The 16,250-nt window shown below is 36.6% G+C and overlaps 1 protein-coding gene across 1 annotated transcript in view; it reads right to left on the bottom strand.

Annotated features, from left to right (window-relative positions):
- Nucleotides 1–347: 347 nt before the first annotated feature.
- Nucleotides 348–16,250, bottom strand: part of GABRA1 (gamma-aminobutyric acid type A receptor subunit alpha1) — a gene marked incomplete at both ends in the record, with an annotated part of 56,330 nt that continues 40,427 nt past the window's right edge. Inside the window, 3 exons of the mRNA XM_082620724.1 lie at nucleotides 348–659; nucleotides 5,477–5,679; nucleotides 10,650–10,802. Coding sequence (XP_082476850.1) covers nucleotides 348–659; nucleotides 5,477–5,679; nucleotides 10,650–10,802 — 668 coding nt within the window. The remainder of the gene's footprint in view (nucleotides 660–5,476; nucleotides 5,680–10,649; nucleotides 10,803–16,250) is intronic.

Here is a 16,250-nt window from a genome sequence, read left to right as displayed (position 1 = left end):
ATATATATCTACAAATGACCCAGAGTTATAGAGTTAAGTTTGATTTTTCTTCTACTTTTCCTCATGTCTTTGGACCTACTTCCCCCACCTTTCCTCTCTTTTCCCTTCTGTCTCCTTCTGTCGTGATTTTTCTCTCTTGCTCCCTCTTTCAGAATCCTGTCTCTCAGCTGTATGCTCTGCTCTGGACTGCCAGACAGGGGACTGTTGTTCTTATATGAATTATGGAAATAAGGAAATCTTCAAATTCTTTAAGATAGAGGCAATAAAGCAGATGGGAATTACTGCATTGAGAACAGAAAGCAATTCCCAGTGCAGAGGACTGAACAACAGAATGTGAATGACAGGACCTATTGATGTGGGGTAGGGGCTTTTAGCTGAGGCTCTCTGTTTAAATATGTAGCCCAATAGACCAAGTTAAAGATTCCGAATAACAGCGGGAAGGCTATTCTTGACAGTCGGTCAATTTTGCTGACACTGTTAAAGGTTTTCTTCGGTTCTGGTGGTTTTGTTTCCGTCTTGACTTCTTTTGGTTCTATGGTTGCACTTTTAGCAATGGTGGCTAAACCAGGGTCGCCCCTGGCCAAATTAGGTGTGTAGCTGGTTGCTGTTGGAGCATAAGTGTTGTTTTTCTTAATGAGAGGATCCTTCATTTTCTTTGGCTGTAGAAGGAAAGAGTAAAAGTATTTTGTTTAGTAAACTGTGGGAAGCACGTGTATAAGTCGCTGAGCAAAGTGACCTTTACTTTAGAACTCAAACATGTGCTTTATTTAAAATCTGAGGAATGTAATTTCCAACTGCACTTTGGGGAAAAATGAAAAACGCAGATACAAACGTCTAGTTATAAGATTGACAAGTGACCTTGCAGGACATTTGTTCCTGTCCAAAATGTCCATAAGACAGTTGGTCCGTAAGATGTTTGGCTGACGCCAAGTCCTTGAAATGTGGTCCTATCCAAAATGTCCATGAGCATATCGGGGCCATGCCAAATGGTTTTGGACAGGATCAAATAACAAAGTCCTTTGGTGTGGACCAAATGTCTTATGGATGTTTTGGGCAGGACCAAGTATGACCACGTATCAAGGACTTTTTGGCATGAGCCCAGGTCAGACTAATAGAAATACCATCAGGTTTTTCCCAGCCCAAAATGCTTGGTGGTTGTTTTAGGTCACTAAGTTTTGGGGTAGTTTGTTTTGCAGTGAAAAATTGCTGAGCTAATTATTATTTGTTCCTTCTCCCCATGTTTCCAATGGGCAAATGACAAAGCAGGAGTAGTCAAGATATCCTGAATTCAATTCTTGCTCAGTGTTAGCTGCTTATCAATGTTATCTGTGCAGTAATTGACAAGTGCAGTATTTCTTAGAGTTTCTGTCATACAGACATTTCTCAAAAATAAATTGTATCATTGTTTAGAGCTATGTGCTCTGATACAGTTGCCATTAGTAACTTGTTGACTATTGAGCACTTGTAATGTGGCTAGTCTAATTTGAGATGTTCTGGAAGTATAAAGTACACATAGGAGTCTGAAGGCTTAGTATGAAAAATTAAAAAATGTACAATATTTCTCCTAAATAATGTTTAGAATTATTTACATGTAAAGAGGATATTTTTGACATATTGGCTAAAGTATATTATTAAACTTAATTTCACTGGTTTGCACTTTTTAAATAAGGCTACCAGAAATATGTTAATTATATATATGGCTCACATTTGTGGCTCACTTATATTCCTGCTGGATAGCACTAGTCTAGAAGAGTGAGCCTTGTTTTCTTGTGCACAGTAAATCACCAGTTAAAAATTTTTTAAGTGTAAATGTCTTGGGCACAATCTTGCATTTTGAATCAGAACTCCTAGGGAGTGAAGTCTGATTATTGACATTGTGAATAAACTACACAGAGAATGTTCATGAGCAGCTAAACTTGACCAACCAGACTCGATATACTCTGGACAATCTGTATTTTTAATATCAAATCAGAATAAAATATTACTTCTAGAAGAGCTGATATTTCTCACTCACAAGGTGCAATTTTAACAGGTTAATTTCTTTATTATCCAACTCCATGACCTATCTGCTACCTTTTCTCCTCTCCAAATCCTTAAGCATACATTCACTGGGACTTAAAACCAAAAAAAAAAGCCCAGATTTTTTTTTCTCCTAGTATTACACCATTAAAAGTTAGGCCACTTAGTCCAAGTATACACCCATTTCATAGTGAAGGCAGATTTGCTTAAGCTTTAAGGAAGAGTGACAGAAATTTCTATAATTATTTGTACAAAAATAAAATGAGTAAAATGGATTATCTCTGAATGTGGTCCAAATGACTACAAGTCAAAAATTGATATGAATTATTTCAACACAAACAGCCAGACTGAACTTGTATTGAGTCTACTGCTTAGAAAATAGCAGATCTAATATTAAAGGATACATTGAAAAGCATGTATGTCCTTTAGATAAAATGTATATGCACTCTGATGTTGAAGAGAGGCAATGGGTTCTAATCTAAACAAAATTTGTTGAGTGACAGACACCTTATTAGATAAACTGAAATGAATAATCTGCCACAGGAAAAATTCTTGGAGAAGAGTTTGTATTGTTGGTAGATTTCGTCTCTCCCACTGCCAATTTATCATAATACCCTAATACTAAATTTTCTCAACTTAAGTGTTTTATTTCTTTCTTTCTTTTTGCAGCATCATGTTGAAAAGGATATTTAGAAATATCTGGTTGGTTTCTCAGGAAATAATACCGTTTTTTTCATTTCTGAAAATATTGAGCCCCCCCATATTCATTAAGAAGTTGGGGGCTTCCCTGCTGGCGCAGTGGTTGAGAGTCCGCCTGCTGATGCAGGGGACACGGGTTCATGCCCTGGTCCGGGAGGATCCCGCATGCCGTGGAGCGGCTGGGCCCGTGGGCCATGGCCGCTGAGCCTGCGTGTCTGGAGCCTGTGCTCCGCAACGGGAGAGGTCACAACAGTGAGAGGCCCGCGTACCACAAAAAAAAAGAAAAAAAAAAGTTCATATTTCTTTCAGCAATTAAACATATGAGGATGGATCTTAAGAAGGCTACTATATGCTTGCTTGAAAACATGATGCCCTATGTGGATTTTCTTATTTTTTGAAGTTATACCATGTCAGAGATTGAAAGTTTACCTCTCCTGAAAACACTCACCTGGTCACAGGAAAAATATGTTATTTATTCTCTCTGAATGTCAAAATGAGACCTGGATCACACTGTGATCATGCTCCTTATTATAAGCTAATCAAACTGGCAAAGCCCTGGGGAAGATTTTTACAGAGACATAGTAAATTATAAAAAATATTCTCTTTCTCATTAGGATGACAGATATAGGCATTATGTATATGTATCTATATATATATATATATATACACATTAAAAAACTATATATAGAGAGAGACATATAGATATGACCATACCTATATCTATATGTGTACACTGAATAACACGGACTGTAGATTGATAGAGATTGAAATATTTTATTTGAGACACAGCACTTGAAAGACTAACACACGGTCAGAAAGAGAGAAATATAAACTCAACTATGAGCTCACCAATGCCTCAACCCAAATTCTGTGCTTTCCAGATCAAGTTCAATTCATCTAACAAGTCATTAACAACTGATACTGGTGGGCCACAATCAGAAAGACATTGGCCTCTTGCAGCATGCAAAGAAAGGATTAAGACAGAAAAGCAACTTTTCGCAGTGCTTGCATTTCATTTTTCAGTTGCATGTCATCGATGTTTGCTTATAATTAATTTTGAAGAACTTTAATAGAATATGCCAGTGATTCTAAGATGTGCATTTTAAAATGTCCACGTCTATGACTTTGGGCTATGTCTTACAATTGGTCGTGTCTTATGATCACTCATCTTCAGTTTAGGTGCTCTGTCCTTGGGGACTGCCCTTCTGTTCTAGGACAAATGGAGGCCATCAATAGCTAAGGTAAGTATTGGACAATAACTCTGTCTCCACTCTCTCACCCCTTTCTCCAACTGGTAAATGCAGTCCCTTTTGTCTTGTCTCCTCTTTACTGAACCTGAGCCAAGGTTCTTGATTTGAAAATTCAGAGATTCTTTTATACTGGGCAAGGATGTTTCAAGGCAAGGTGAATTTTGAGGACTGGTTCTGGCCCATTTGGGTTGTGATAGTGCATCTGATGCAGAACCTTCTATGCTGTTGCTTGTGTACAGGATCATTGAGGTGTGCAACGGATTCACCTGTTGCTGAAAGGTAAAACTCAAAGAACTTTTGCTTGACAGCATATTTTCTTTCTTATATATACATATAGTAGGGGTACACCGTATAATCAGTAACACTTTAGATTCTATTAAATGTGGTAGATGTTTCCAACACAAAGGATCCTCTTTTCTAGTATATTTGTGGAGCTATGGGAAAAACATCATTAAATGGATTTCTTTACTATACACCCTCTCAGACTGTTTACTATACTGTGACTCGGCGACAGTAGGCAGGATTATTCAAGTGTATTTGACCACAGAACTGTATTTTTAGGGACTGACTCAAGACACTAGAATTCTATATTTGCTGTAGAGTGATGCCTCCTAGATGACTTCTAGGTGTCTTAGGATCTCTGTGTCTCTGACTTTGCCCTTTTTTCCACCCTCCCAAGGCTCCCTTGCATTTTGACATATTTTTCCTTCAAACCCCAGAAGTAGAAATATCCTCCCCAATGGTGCTTTATTTATTTACTTATTTATTTTGGCTGCACCCTGCAGCACGCAGGACCTTAGTTCCCTGACCAGGGATGGGACCCTCACCACCTGAATTGGAAGGAAGAGTCTTAACCACTGGACCATGGGGGAAGTCCCTCCCAACTATGCTTTAAAATCCACTCTAAAGTAGGTTCTAATTGAGAAGGACAGTGATATTCTTGACTTGATAATTTTCTACAGTGAAGAATTTTTCTGTGGATTCTGTGTGTTATGATTCTTAAAGCAAACCTCTATTTTGGAAAAAGAAAATGTGTTTCCTACCCTTTAGTGAAAATTAGAGATAATGCATTTTGTAAGCTCAATTCAATTGAGCCATTAAAGTAATAACATTTATGACCAAAGTTATTAGGCCTGGAAAACAACCAGAAGACTATAATTTTCAAGTTACAAAAATTATAATGGCGTAATTGCTCCTAATGTCAGGTTTGTTAAGACTGTTCTCACATCAATGGGGACCATAGGAAAGCATATTTGAGGAGAGATGTTTACCTTTGTGTTTCTCCTTTATCTCATTCCTTCCACTCTGAACATCTATCCACTGAAACAACCTTTGCTTAGCAATAACAAAATTCTCATAGCACTTAATCATTTGTGACATAAGAAACAAGGAATCCTCTTTACCCTCTCTCTGCGTTCTTCGTCCATTCCCCCAAGTCCAGACATCCCATCCTATATGTTTAAAAAGACATAATAGTGCTATATCACAGGAAATATTAAAGCATTTACCTTTTCTGGAACCACACTTTTGCCATCCCATGCATAACCTCTTTTGGTGAAATAGTTTACTGTGGCAAACTCAATTAGAGCTGAGAATACAAAGGCATAGCACACTGCAATAAACCAATCCATAGCAGTTGCATAAGCCACCTTAGGGAGGGAATTTCTGGCACTGATACTCAAAGTTGTCATGGTGAGCACAGTTGTTACTCCTGTAAAGAAAGAAAGTGAATTTGTAGGTTCATACTACAAACTTTCATCACTGAGGTCAGCTACTTATGTAAAGGGAAACACAGACAAAGTGTGTTTTCAAGTTCATCCCATTTTGGTTTGGGATGGATGAGTTTTAATTTAACCCCAGTGTAGTTTGCAGTTCATGGTATGGCAGTATTGATGGAGAGCTCTTGGAGGGATAAACTCCTCTTCTATTGAGAAGTTGTTAATAAGACAGCGAACTCCTGTAAATAGGTGTCTTGAACATGGTGTCCTGCGTAGGAAAGGAAATAATATTCCTTCACTGTCCCCAACTCTAGGAAAAAGAAAGCAGGTATCTTCACTGTCCTTGATCCGTAAGTAGTCTCTGGATCCTCAGCTCTGTTTAATATTCTACCTGTGTACTTTGAATATACAATCCAAGAAACCAATAACTTTTTGATAATTCATCATTGATAGATAATTAAATTATTTTAGGATAATACCTTGTTACATTATTAACTCTTTGGCCTTTATACTATATTTTCCTGATTCTTCAAATAACTCCTCTTTTGAAGATGTTCCTGAAATAAGTTGCATGTAACTTGCTTGAGGTCACATAGCTCAGAAGTAGCAAAACCAAATTTGAACACATTCATCAGATTCAAATGTCCACAGTCTTACTCTCTCTGCTAATGCTGCCCTATCTTCCCTATTCTGTGAATCTATCCCTACTGATTAAAATCACCTATATTCAAAGCAATTTTCAAGTCAGTTGCTTTTAGTTTACTTAGATTATTATAAGGGTTGGTATGTGAATGATGACATCCATTAATGTTCATTTAACAAATTAATATTATCAACCTACTATATGTAATGCACCAAACTAGTTACAATACTGTAAGTTCCCTTTTAAGCCATTTGAAAATGTATGAAAAAAAATCACAGGAACCCAGTGCGGGTGGCTTAGGTTGCATGGTGTTGAAAAACTCTTAACCTCTTCCAGTAACTAGTTCCTCACTACTTCTTTGCTCTATAGCCTTGAGTAAGTGAGTTAACTTCTAGGGCCCTCAGTCTCCATAACTCTAAAAGTGATGATTTAAACTTCATTCTCTTGATTGTCTACATCATTGTTGAAATTCTAAGAGAGGAAAAGTTCTGCACATTTACAAGATTATTTGAGGATTAAATATAATAATATGTGAAAGCATTTTAAAGATAAGTAAATTATTGCCACAGAAGATATTGTCATCCCATGTGTCTAAAACTCATACCTATGATTCCCCCTCTTGATTAATTTTAGAGAATCAGCAAGTTACACAGCTGGTAGGAGGCTAATTTTTCTAAGCTGCTTTAAACCATCCAATATTCCCTAGTTTCCATGATTTTCAAGATAGATGATCTTTAACTATTAGAAAGTGATAGGACTAAGAAGAAACACTGAGATTTTTATTAACTCATATTTTTGATACATGGTCACAGTTGTAGGAAATAGACTTACTATGAACATTGGAGGTGTTGCAGAAAGTTCTGGGGCATTAACCATATTATGTAACCAACAAATGGTTTAAGGAATATTGGTGGGAAAATAGCCCCCAAATTTACATATCAATATTAACTTGAGCAAAGAGCAAGGTAATTAAATGTCAGTATTTGGAAAACAGAGCAACCCAGTTTCAAATCCCAGCTCTGTAACTGCTGAGTGACGTTGGGAAAATTGCCTCACAGTTCTGAGCTTCTGGATTTTTTGTAATTATTTCCTTATAACTTAATTTTAATAAGTCTAACTCAGAGGGCTATTGTGAGTATTAAATAAAATAACGTAATAAAGTGTTTAGCACTTAGCCTGATACTTACTAAGAACAAAGTTAATAACATTTTTTAATTTTTTGGCTGTGTTGGGTCTTCATTGCTGCGTGCAGGCTTTCTCTAGTTGCAGTGAGCAGGGGCTACTCTTCGTTACGGTGCATGGGCTTCTCATTGCGGTGGCTTCTCTTGTTGCAGATTATGGGCTCTAGAGCGTGGGATCAGTAGCTGTGGCTCACGGGCTCTAGAGTACAGGCTCAGTAGTTGTGGCGCACGGGCTTAGTTGCTCCGTGGCATGTGGGATCTTCCCGGACCAGGGCTCGAACGCATGTCCCCTGCATTGGCAGGGGGATTCTTAACCACTATGCCACCAGGGAAGCCCCAAAGTTAATAACTTATTATTAACAACTTCAGTCCTTTTGGATAAATCCCCACTAAAGTGAATTCCATTTTTTATTTGAATTTTGGCTTATGTGGGCAACCAACTGTTAAAAGTAATTGGGGAATGGGTGTTCTTAAAAAAAAATGTATCCATAAATTAAAAACAGTTAAGAATAACATAAAGAGAGGTGTGTGTGTGTGTGTGTGTTGTCTTACAATTCCTGCTATAGGGAAAGGGAAAAAACCAAAAATATGTTGAGTATCTATTAAGTTTCAAGTATTGAGCCCAACAATTTACAAATTTTACTTTATTTTTCTCACTTAATCTTTTAAATGGCACTATTTTATTTTAATTGTACTCTCATTTTATAGGCAACTGACACTTAGAAGACTGAAGATTGAACCTAAAACTTGGGTCTGTCTGGCAGCAAATTTACATGACCACAGCCTCCAAATGAGAAAGAGCATGGAAGGTTAAGAAGATGATGTTTTAAGACATGAAATGGCTCCAGCTTTGTTGCATTTTGGATGCCATTTAATAAACTGTTATAAGGTACAACTTTTGCGTTATTTTTTCCCTTTGGTATTTTTTCTTTAAATACCCATGACCCTCTCAGGCATTCCCCACAGCTCAGAGGAATGTGCTGAGTGCAGACTAGAAAGAATAGAGATGTGTACTAAATAAATGTTAGAAGGCTGAAGGTCTCAGAAAATTGTATTTGTGATTTTACTGAACTTAAAACATTAGAAATATATAACTTGATACACAGAAACACTTGCCATGGTTGAGTTTACAGATATGCAGTTATGTTTACCAAAAGGGCATGAGTCGGCTGAGATAGCAGACTGTTGAAAATGCTAAGAACAAGGTTTTTGACTTATAAAACATTCCAAAGTGCTTTAGAGGATTTCCAAAAAGGAAGGGTAGGATTTGTCGGGGACCAAGGCGGGGGAAGGGAGCATTTAAAAAAAACATTTTCACTATAGTGCTGGGCTCATTCTACAAAAATAAACATAAAACATAAAGTACATGTCTTTTGTTCTCATTTAAAAAAATTCAAGTGAATAAAGGGCTCAAACTACATACACATATAGAAGTGAGCATCTGACAAGAGTTCAATCTTCAGTTCTAATAAGTGGTGTAAACACTAGTTAATATTTACAAATTGTGTTAAGGAAAAAAAGAGTTTTAAATGAACTACTCTTTTGCTCTGTAGGTGGAATCATTCTGGGTCTTGATTTAGCTGTGTTCTCGGGCTAATGTCATAGTAAAGATTTCGTGGTTTCCAGCCCAGAAGCACCTTGCTAAGTTCAGAAGAAAAGATGTTTTTCTGGGCCCTTGTAACAGAGTCTTGCTTTTTTTCCTGAGATGACTGATGCCACAGGGGTCTCTGCACAAGAATAATCCTCAGTTTAGAATGTAAGCACCTGAAGGCTTCTGTTTTGTAGTAAAGGGTTTTAAACATAGCATGTGCCTAGTTGATATTTTTGGAATGAACCTTGATAATTGTACCTTTCACCAATTGAATATGTGGTTATAATTTCCAGATAAATTATGTTGCCCACGACAACCCCGTTCCATGCCTTGTCATTGCAGCAGGAAGTACATGGGTACCTCATCATCATTAAGCGCACAGACTCTAGAGCAAAGAGGCTGTGTCTTACTCCGGTCTTCTTCACCTCATAGCTTCTGAACTTGGGCAAGTTACTTAATATCTTGCTCCTTAGCTTTCTTGTCTATACCACAGGGATAATATTACAGAGGATTCTTTTAGTGTTAAATAAGATAATATAGGGTTGTTTCATAGAACAAAGCCTGATATAAAAGCATTCAATAAGTATTCTGCATGATTTTATTGTTATTCAAATTTTAAGCTCCAGAATTTAACATTCATGAAAAAAATGGTTTATGTTAGGGTAACAGCTACATTCCATGCATAGAACATAGTAGGACCTCGTAGTAGATTTCAAAGAAAAAGTCAGTGATTGAATGAGTGAATGAATGAATGAATCAGTAAGTTTTTGGTGATGAAATCTCATTTTCATCAGTCTGAAAAGTACACTTAAGACAGTGTACTATGATACAGGCAGGAAATACCTCTTTATATGAAATACAAACTTCTAAAATTATAAATTAGGGAGTGAGTTTTCCTATTAGTAAAAAGTTACTACCCTTTAAACATTTTTCCCTTAGACTGACTTAAAGCATCTAAGGCATTTAAAATATTTTCATAGAAAAAAATATTTGTAACTCTTCAGAAGTACACAATTTGGGTAAAATGAGATATTCCTGTACTGGTGTCATGGTCATCAATGAGTTCTTTCTACATAAGGACCCCTTGCTTTCATATATGTAAGGAAGTAGTTCTGCTGATACTACATTTTCTCAGATTCTCAAAAAATACACTGACACGATTCTAAATGTATGATTTAAGTATTAATGTTTTAGAATCATTAGATTCTAAATGATTCTAAATGTATGATTTAAGTATTAATGTTTCTATGTGTGTATTTTAACCTATCACATGCATTTCATACCTGCTTCATTCCATTTTTCTCCTAAAATAGCAAATCAAGTGTTCATTAATCCCATCGATTAACATGCACTAAAACAGCTTGCTATTTTAAAAAAAGAATTTTTTTACAATCATGTCATAATGAGAATGGTAATTCCTTGAACATTCCTATTGTACTAACTTCAGATTTTAATGTATTATTCTTTTTTTCATTCTATCTGCAATGTCATAGATATGATACAACTTGCCCTCCAGACCCTTGCATGCGTGTCTTGATTGGCACTTACCAAAGACAGTCCTTGCTGGTACAGACTCTCTGTTGAGCCAGAACGAGACTTGGGAGAGAATAACCGTCATTATGCATGGCAGGTATGTTTGAATAACAAAATAGCCAATCTTTCTCTTCAGGTGGAAATGAGTGGTCATAACAACATATTCTCCTGGAGGGTAAAACAGACAGTAAGGTGAGCAATTTGACCTTGAAAATAAATTATCTCTGAGTTTTTCCATCAGCAGCAAGAACCTGGAGGTTAGACATAGCCTTTATCCACGTGACATCTGGTTCCTGGAGAAAAAAGCTTTTATCCAGGAAAGAAAAGAGACATTTAAAAAACACACCATAACACATTACTGTATATAAAATAGATAACTAATAAGAACCTGCTGTACAGCACAGGGAACTCTACTCAATACACTGTAATGGCCTGTATGGGAAAAGAATCTAAAAAAATATATATATGTATAACTGATTCACTTTGCTGTACACCTGAAACTAACACAACATTTTAAATCAACTATACTCCAATAAAAATAAAAAAAAAAAAACCAAACACCAAAATGGCACTGAGGTTGAGATTGATGTGCCAGAGATCTCATCGATTTTCTTATGTCCTAATCCCGGTACCTGATATATTTAAGAGACAAATCTGAGCATATATTTACAGATTGGCTTTAATAACCCTGAAGGCAATGTGCTAGATCCTGATGATGTACACCGGTGGATTAGAAGACACCAGATCCCCAGTTTGTCCTCTGCAGAAAAGACTCAGGCTGTCTAATGGAGGAGCTTTGGTGCCCAATTCAGGGGAGCTGAATTCCAGCTCTTGCACTTTCTTTCAGTAGCTCTCTGACCTTGGATTTCACTTACCCTGATTATCAAAATGAGAAGAGTATGATAGAACTCTCAAAATTTGTTTTGAGGAACACCTTCATCACAGTCACCTGGGAAGGTTTCGAAACATGCAACTCTTCAGGTCCCACCTATTCACACAAACCATTCTTTAAGGTGAGGGCAGAAAAATCCTATTTGTCACTAGCTTTTGAACTTGTCTCAATTCCTAGACCAGTCTGGGAAATAATGGAGTAGCTAGGCACTCTCCATGGTCTTTATATATGTCAAAGTCTGATTTGATTAGAGGCCCAAAGAAATAAACACACAACCCAAATTGTAGGAGGTGTTTTCTGTTTTTAGTTGATGTTATTTCTTAATTGCAAGTCTTAGAAGTTTTTAGCTTTACTCACTCTGAATATATACTTAGTTATCTGTGTGTGGGTAGGAGAAAAATAGGTGTATTCTTACTAAGAAAATATTGCTTTCTTCGGTATTCACATTTCTCTATCTTCCTCCTTCCCTTCAACTCCAAACTTTTCCCTCTTCAGCCTGTGATTTATGTCTCAGGTCATGGCCATCCAGCTTCAGCCCCTATAATGTGGTTAAAACTGCTCATGATCTCTTAATATCCATAACTGAACATCTCAGTCTTAAAGGAGATCTCAGTCTTCAAGCCCACTGACCATCTTCTTTGTAGCACTAAAAATTAAGCAATGCTGACTGCCCCTACCATCTTGGTAGCACTCTCTAGACTCACATTCTCCTTTTAGCTCTCATTTTCAGTTTCTTTTGCTAACTCACTGGATATTTCAGTCAGAGAGTTATGAGTTCTTCCTGTCTCTCGGGCACTAATCTTCATCTTTCTGCAAAGCAAATTTAGAGGTTCCTGGTATAGTTCTGTCTTTAGCTGTCATCTCAATTTTTTTTTCTTGACTCTAATAAGGAATTTTCCTTCTCACCCCTGTTCTTAATGTCATTTTTATCCAGATCGCTGCAGGAATCTACATCTCTAAGTGACATTGCTCTCAAAAACCACTGTATTTCCAAATATCTACTAGACATCTCATAGATACTGATTTTTCATTGATATCACCAACTAAATATGTTCAAAAGTGATATTACTTAAACTTTTCCATAAAAAATAATGACTAGCAAATAGCAGGGCTTCTTTTCCACTTAGCGTCCATTTCTAAATTCATGGCGCTCTCATCTGTCTGTTCACTCAGGCTATTGATAAAAACTTGGAATTAATCCTTGGTTGTTAAGTAGGACTTCCAAAAGAGAGAGAAAGGAATCAGTTGATCATCACAATTTTAATTTCACCTGTACAGTATCTTTCAGTCTATCTCTTATCTCATGGTCACTGCTATTATCTCCTTTGCAGATTTACAATGTAAATCTGCCATAATCTATGAACTGTCTTGTTTATCTCCAGTCATGTCCTAAACTACAATTTTCCCTAAATTTGAGGTCAGAGTGATTGTTTCAAAGCATACGTACATACCTTAAAACACCTTAATGGATTCCCATTATCCACATCAGGGTTTGTCAACCTCAGTACTACTGACATTTCAGAACAGATAATTGTTTATTGTGGGAGCTGTCTTGTGTAATTTAGGATATTTAGCCACATACCTTGCCTCTTGCCCACTAGACGCCACTAGTAGCCACTCTCCCTTCCCACAATGTGATAATCAACAATGTCTCCAGTGTTACATACTAACAAGCAAACTCCCTAACCAGTACTCAACACTCTCCACATCCTAGCTCTGATACGCATTTCAGTATCACATCTCATGTCTCACCACACATTTTCATATCTCAGTAATCTGATCAACAAAATTCCCTACTTGACCTCTTCTATAGCCGAATATTTTATTCATATATGGGTTGAGCTCAGTCCATAGTAGAAGAGGAAGAAATGTACTGTATGGGGACACTTTATTAGCTTTAGAAGCAAATGAATTTGGGTTCAAAACCCAGATATGCTATTTTCTTGCTGTGTAGCCTTAAACTCTCTGATCCTCAGTTTCCTCATTATAAAATAGTGATAAGTATATTGTGGGGAGAATACAGAATAAGGGCTCTAGTGAAGATCATTCTATATAAGAGTTTAAAAATAAATTTTAGTTCCTTTCTCCATTTCTTCTCTCATTTCTCCAGTCAGAATTGGTAGAATTATTGGTAGAAGAAATGCTCCCTGTACTCTCTATAGTAGGAAATCATCAATACATTCAGTTATGTTTTCATGATTGTTATTAATGATAACACCTGCCATTTACTGATCAATATTAAGTAACTTCAAATTTATTTACAGCTTCTGTTTACACTAATCAATATATTGTATACTTTTAATTTTAGTTATTTATGTACTTATACCCATCCACCAAACTGAAAGCTAATTAAGAAGAGAGAGTTCTTTGAGTATAGCATGGCTTTACATATCCTCAATATTCAGCACCTACCTATGGTGAAAAGGGATGAATGAGGCTTAAGAATACTCATTGCAATTAACATCCACTAGCATCTCTTTTTTGAAAGGTAAATAAAATGTTATCTAATTTTTTTCTATTTTCTGTAGATAACTTGGATAATGTCTCCAAGGTCATCTGAAATAAACAAGTGATTCAAATATGAGAAAAATGCAAAAAAACCACATTTTTTCCCTGGGACTCTGCTAAAATGTAGCCTTGGGTAGACATAGTCAGGTTACATCTCACCTCCCAGGAGTATGCATTATTATTCCTAACCATTCATTCAATTGTAGCCTGCAAAATGTCATCAACTCAAAGAAAAAATTCCATCTGTCATATAATGCCAGAAAGGTGAATGTCTATATATATTCCATTATCATCTTTTCTTGTTCACAATGTGACATTTTGGGAAGATTCTGCAAAGATTATTATTATTATTTTTTTTGCGATACGCGGGCCTCTCACTGTTGTGGCCTCACCTGTAGCAGAGCACAGGCTCCAGATGCAGAGGCTCAGCAGCCATGGCTCACGGGCCCAGCCGCTCCGCAGCATGTGGGATCTTCCCAGACCGGGGCACGAACCTGTGTCCCCTGCATCGGCAGGCGGACTCTCAACCACTGCGCCACCAGGGAAGCCCTGCAAAGATTATTTTTTTGGAGGAGCTATCATGTGACATTATATTTGTTTTATAAACCACTTCCTCACTAACAAATTAGAAAAAGTAGAGGAAAACTTCAAATCTTTTGACATCACCTTCCTCAATTAAACAAAATCTAAGAAGTTTTGGTACAAAATGTTGATGGAAGAAATTTTCACATGTTGAGGTATGGGGAAGTCATTCTGGCTTATACATGATTTGGTCGATACTTATTGCTAACCAGAACAGCCTGTCTTGTGGCCTATCAAGCATGTATTGTACATCTACTTTAACCATTAAAGAAAATAATTCATTTAAAAATCTAAATGGAATAACTGAGGTTCAGGCATCCAAAATGGATCCGGGTGGTCACTGTGGATATGGTTTCAGATATATTCCTGTATCTGAGAATTTCAATTTTCTGAACTCTACCAGACTCAAGGACACCACTAGCCATTCTCAAAATAATATCTGCTAGCAGCTGCCAGCTGCAACCTTATGGTCTCAAGTTCTCCCCATGTAACTATGCATCCAGTTCAGACCCCAACCAACCCTTTGCTTAATAAACATCCTTACTTTTTGCCAGCTCCATCTATAATTTCTGACAAACAACTTATGTAGTTTTGCAGTTTTTGCCTTTATAAGCCTCCCCCATTTTTGTAGTCTGGTAGAGCACAATTTGAGCACTTCTTGAATCTGTGTCTTCCAGGCTATAGTCCACAGTTTGGCTCAAATAAAACTTTTATCTGTTCTTATTATATATTATTTATTGATTATTTCCATCAATAACATTTAAATAAGGAGAGAAAAAGGTGGCAAAATCAAAATCACATTGTAATCATTTAAAAATGAAAGAAAAACACAACAAAAAAGTCATGTAAATTGGATTGAAAGAGTATCTCTAGACATCAAGTGCTTATGTACTAAGCATGTCAAATTATTTCCCTCTGATTTAACAGTCTAGAAGAATTGTAATTCAAATATCCTTGCACATCATGTAACCCTGAGGGAAGCTTGTAAATTAGATGTGACAATATTTCTTATACATCCCAATACAAAATTAAAGAGAGAGAAGAAAAGAAGCAGGAATATAATTTTGTAAAGCAGCATTGAGGGTTTCTTTAGATCTGGCTTCCATCCTTTACTTTCTTAAATGTTGGTTACTTAGAGTAAATTCCTTGCTTAACTTTATTTGACTTCAGTTTTCTCATTCAGTAAAAATGATAGTGTGCTACTTAACTGTTTCCTGGGATGCTGTGAGGATAATATGAAATAACATGTGAAAGTTCTTCTACAAAAGTCTGAGTCACATGCAGATTTACAGTGTAAAGGTAGAAAGGATAGAAAAGGATTCTCTAGCTCCATTCATTTATTTAACAAAATTGTAGTGGATACTGATTCCATGTAAAGCTATCACTTTCCTTTCAAGTATTCTAAATTTTGTGTTTTCTAAGATGCTACCTTTTTCAAAGGAGTGAGGAATAAAAGATGTCGTTGAGGGAGGGGCTGGTATTTTAATATCTGCTTCAGAGAATACGGAAATAGAAATAAGGAAACAATGGTTATAGTTCTAGGCCACTTAACCCCTCTGGACCTATCTCCTCATCTGAAATATGATTAGGTTGACCAGATGACTATGTAAGTGTCCCTCTCCACCTTCCCTCCT

Source organism: Mesoplodon mirus, assembly GCF_964341445.2.
Source record: "Mesoplodon mirus genome assembly, chromosome: 5".
NCBI lineage: Eukaryota > Metazoa > Chordata > Mammalia > Artiodactyla > Ziphiidae > Mesoplodon > Mesoplodon mirus.
The sequence above is the reverse complement of the archived record's forward strand: the minus strand, read 5'-3'. Positions and strand labels throughout refer to the sequence as shown.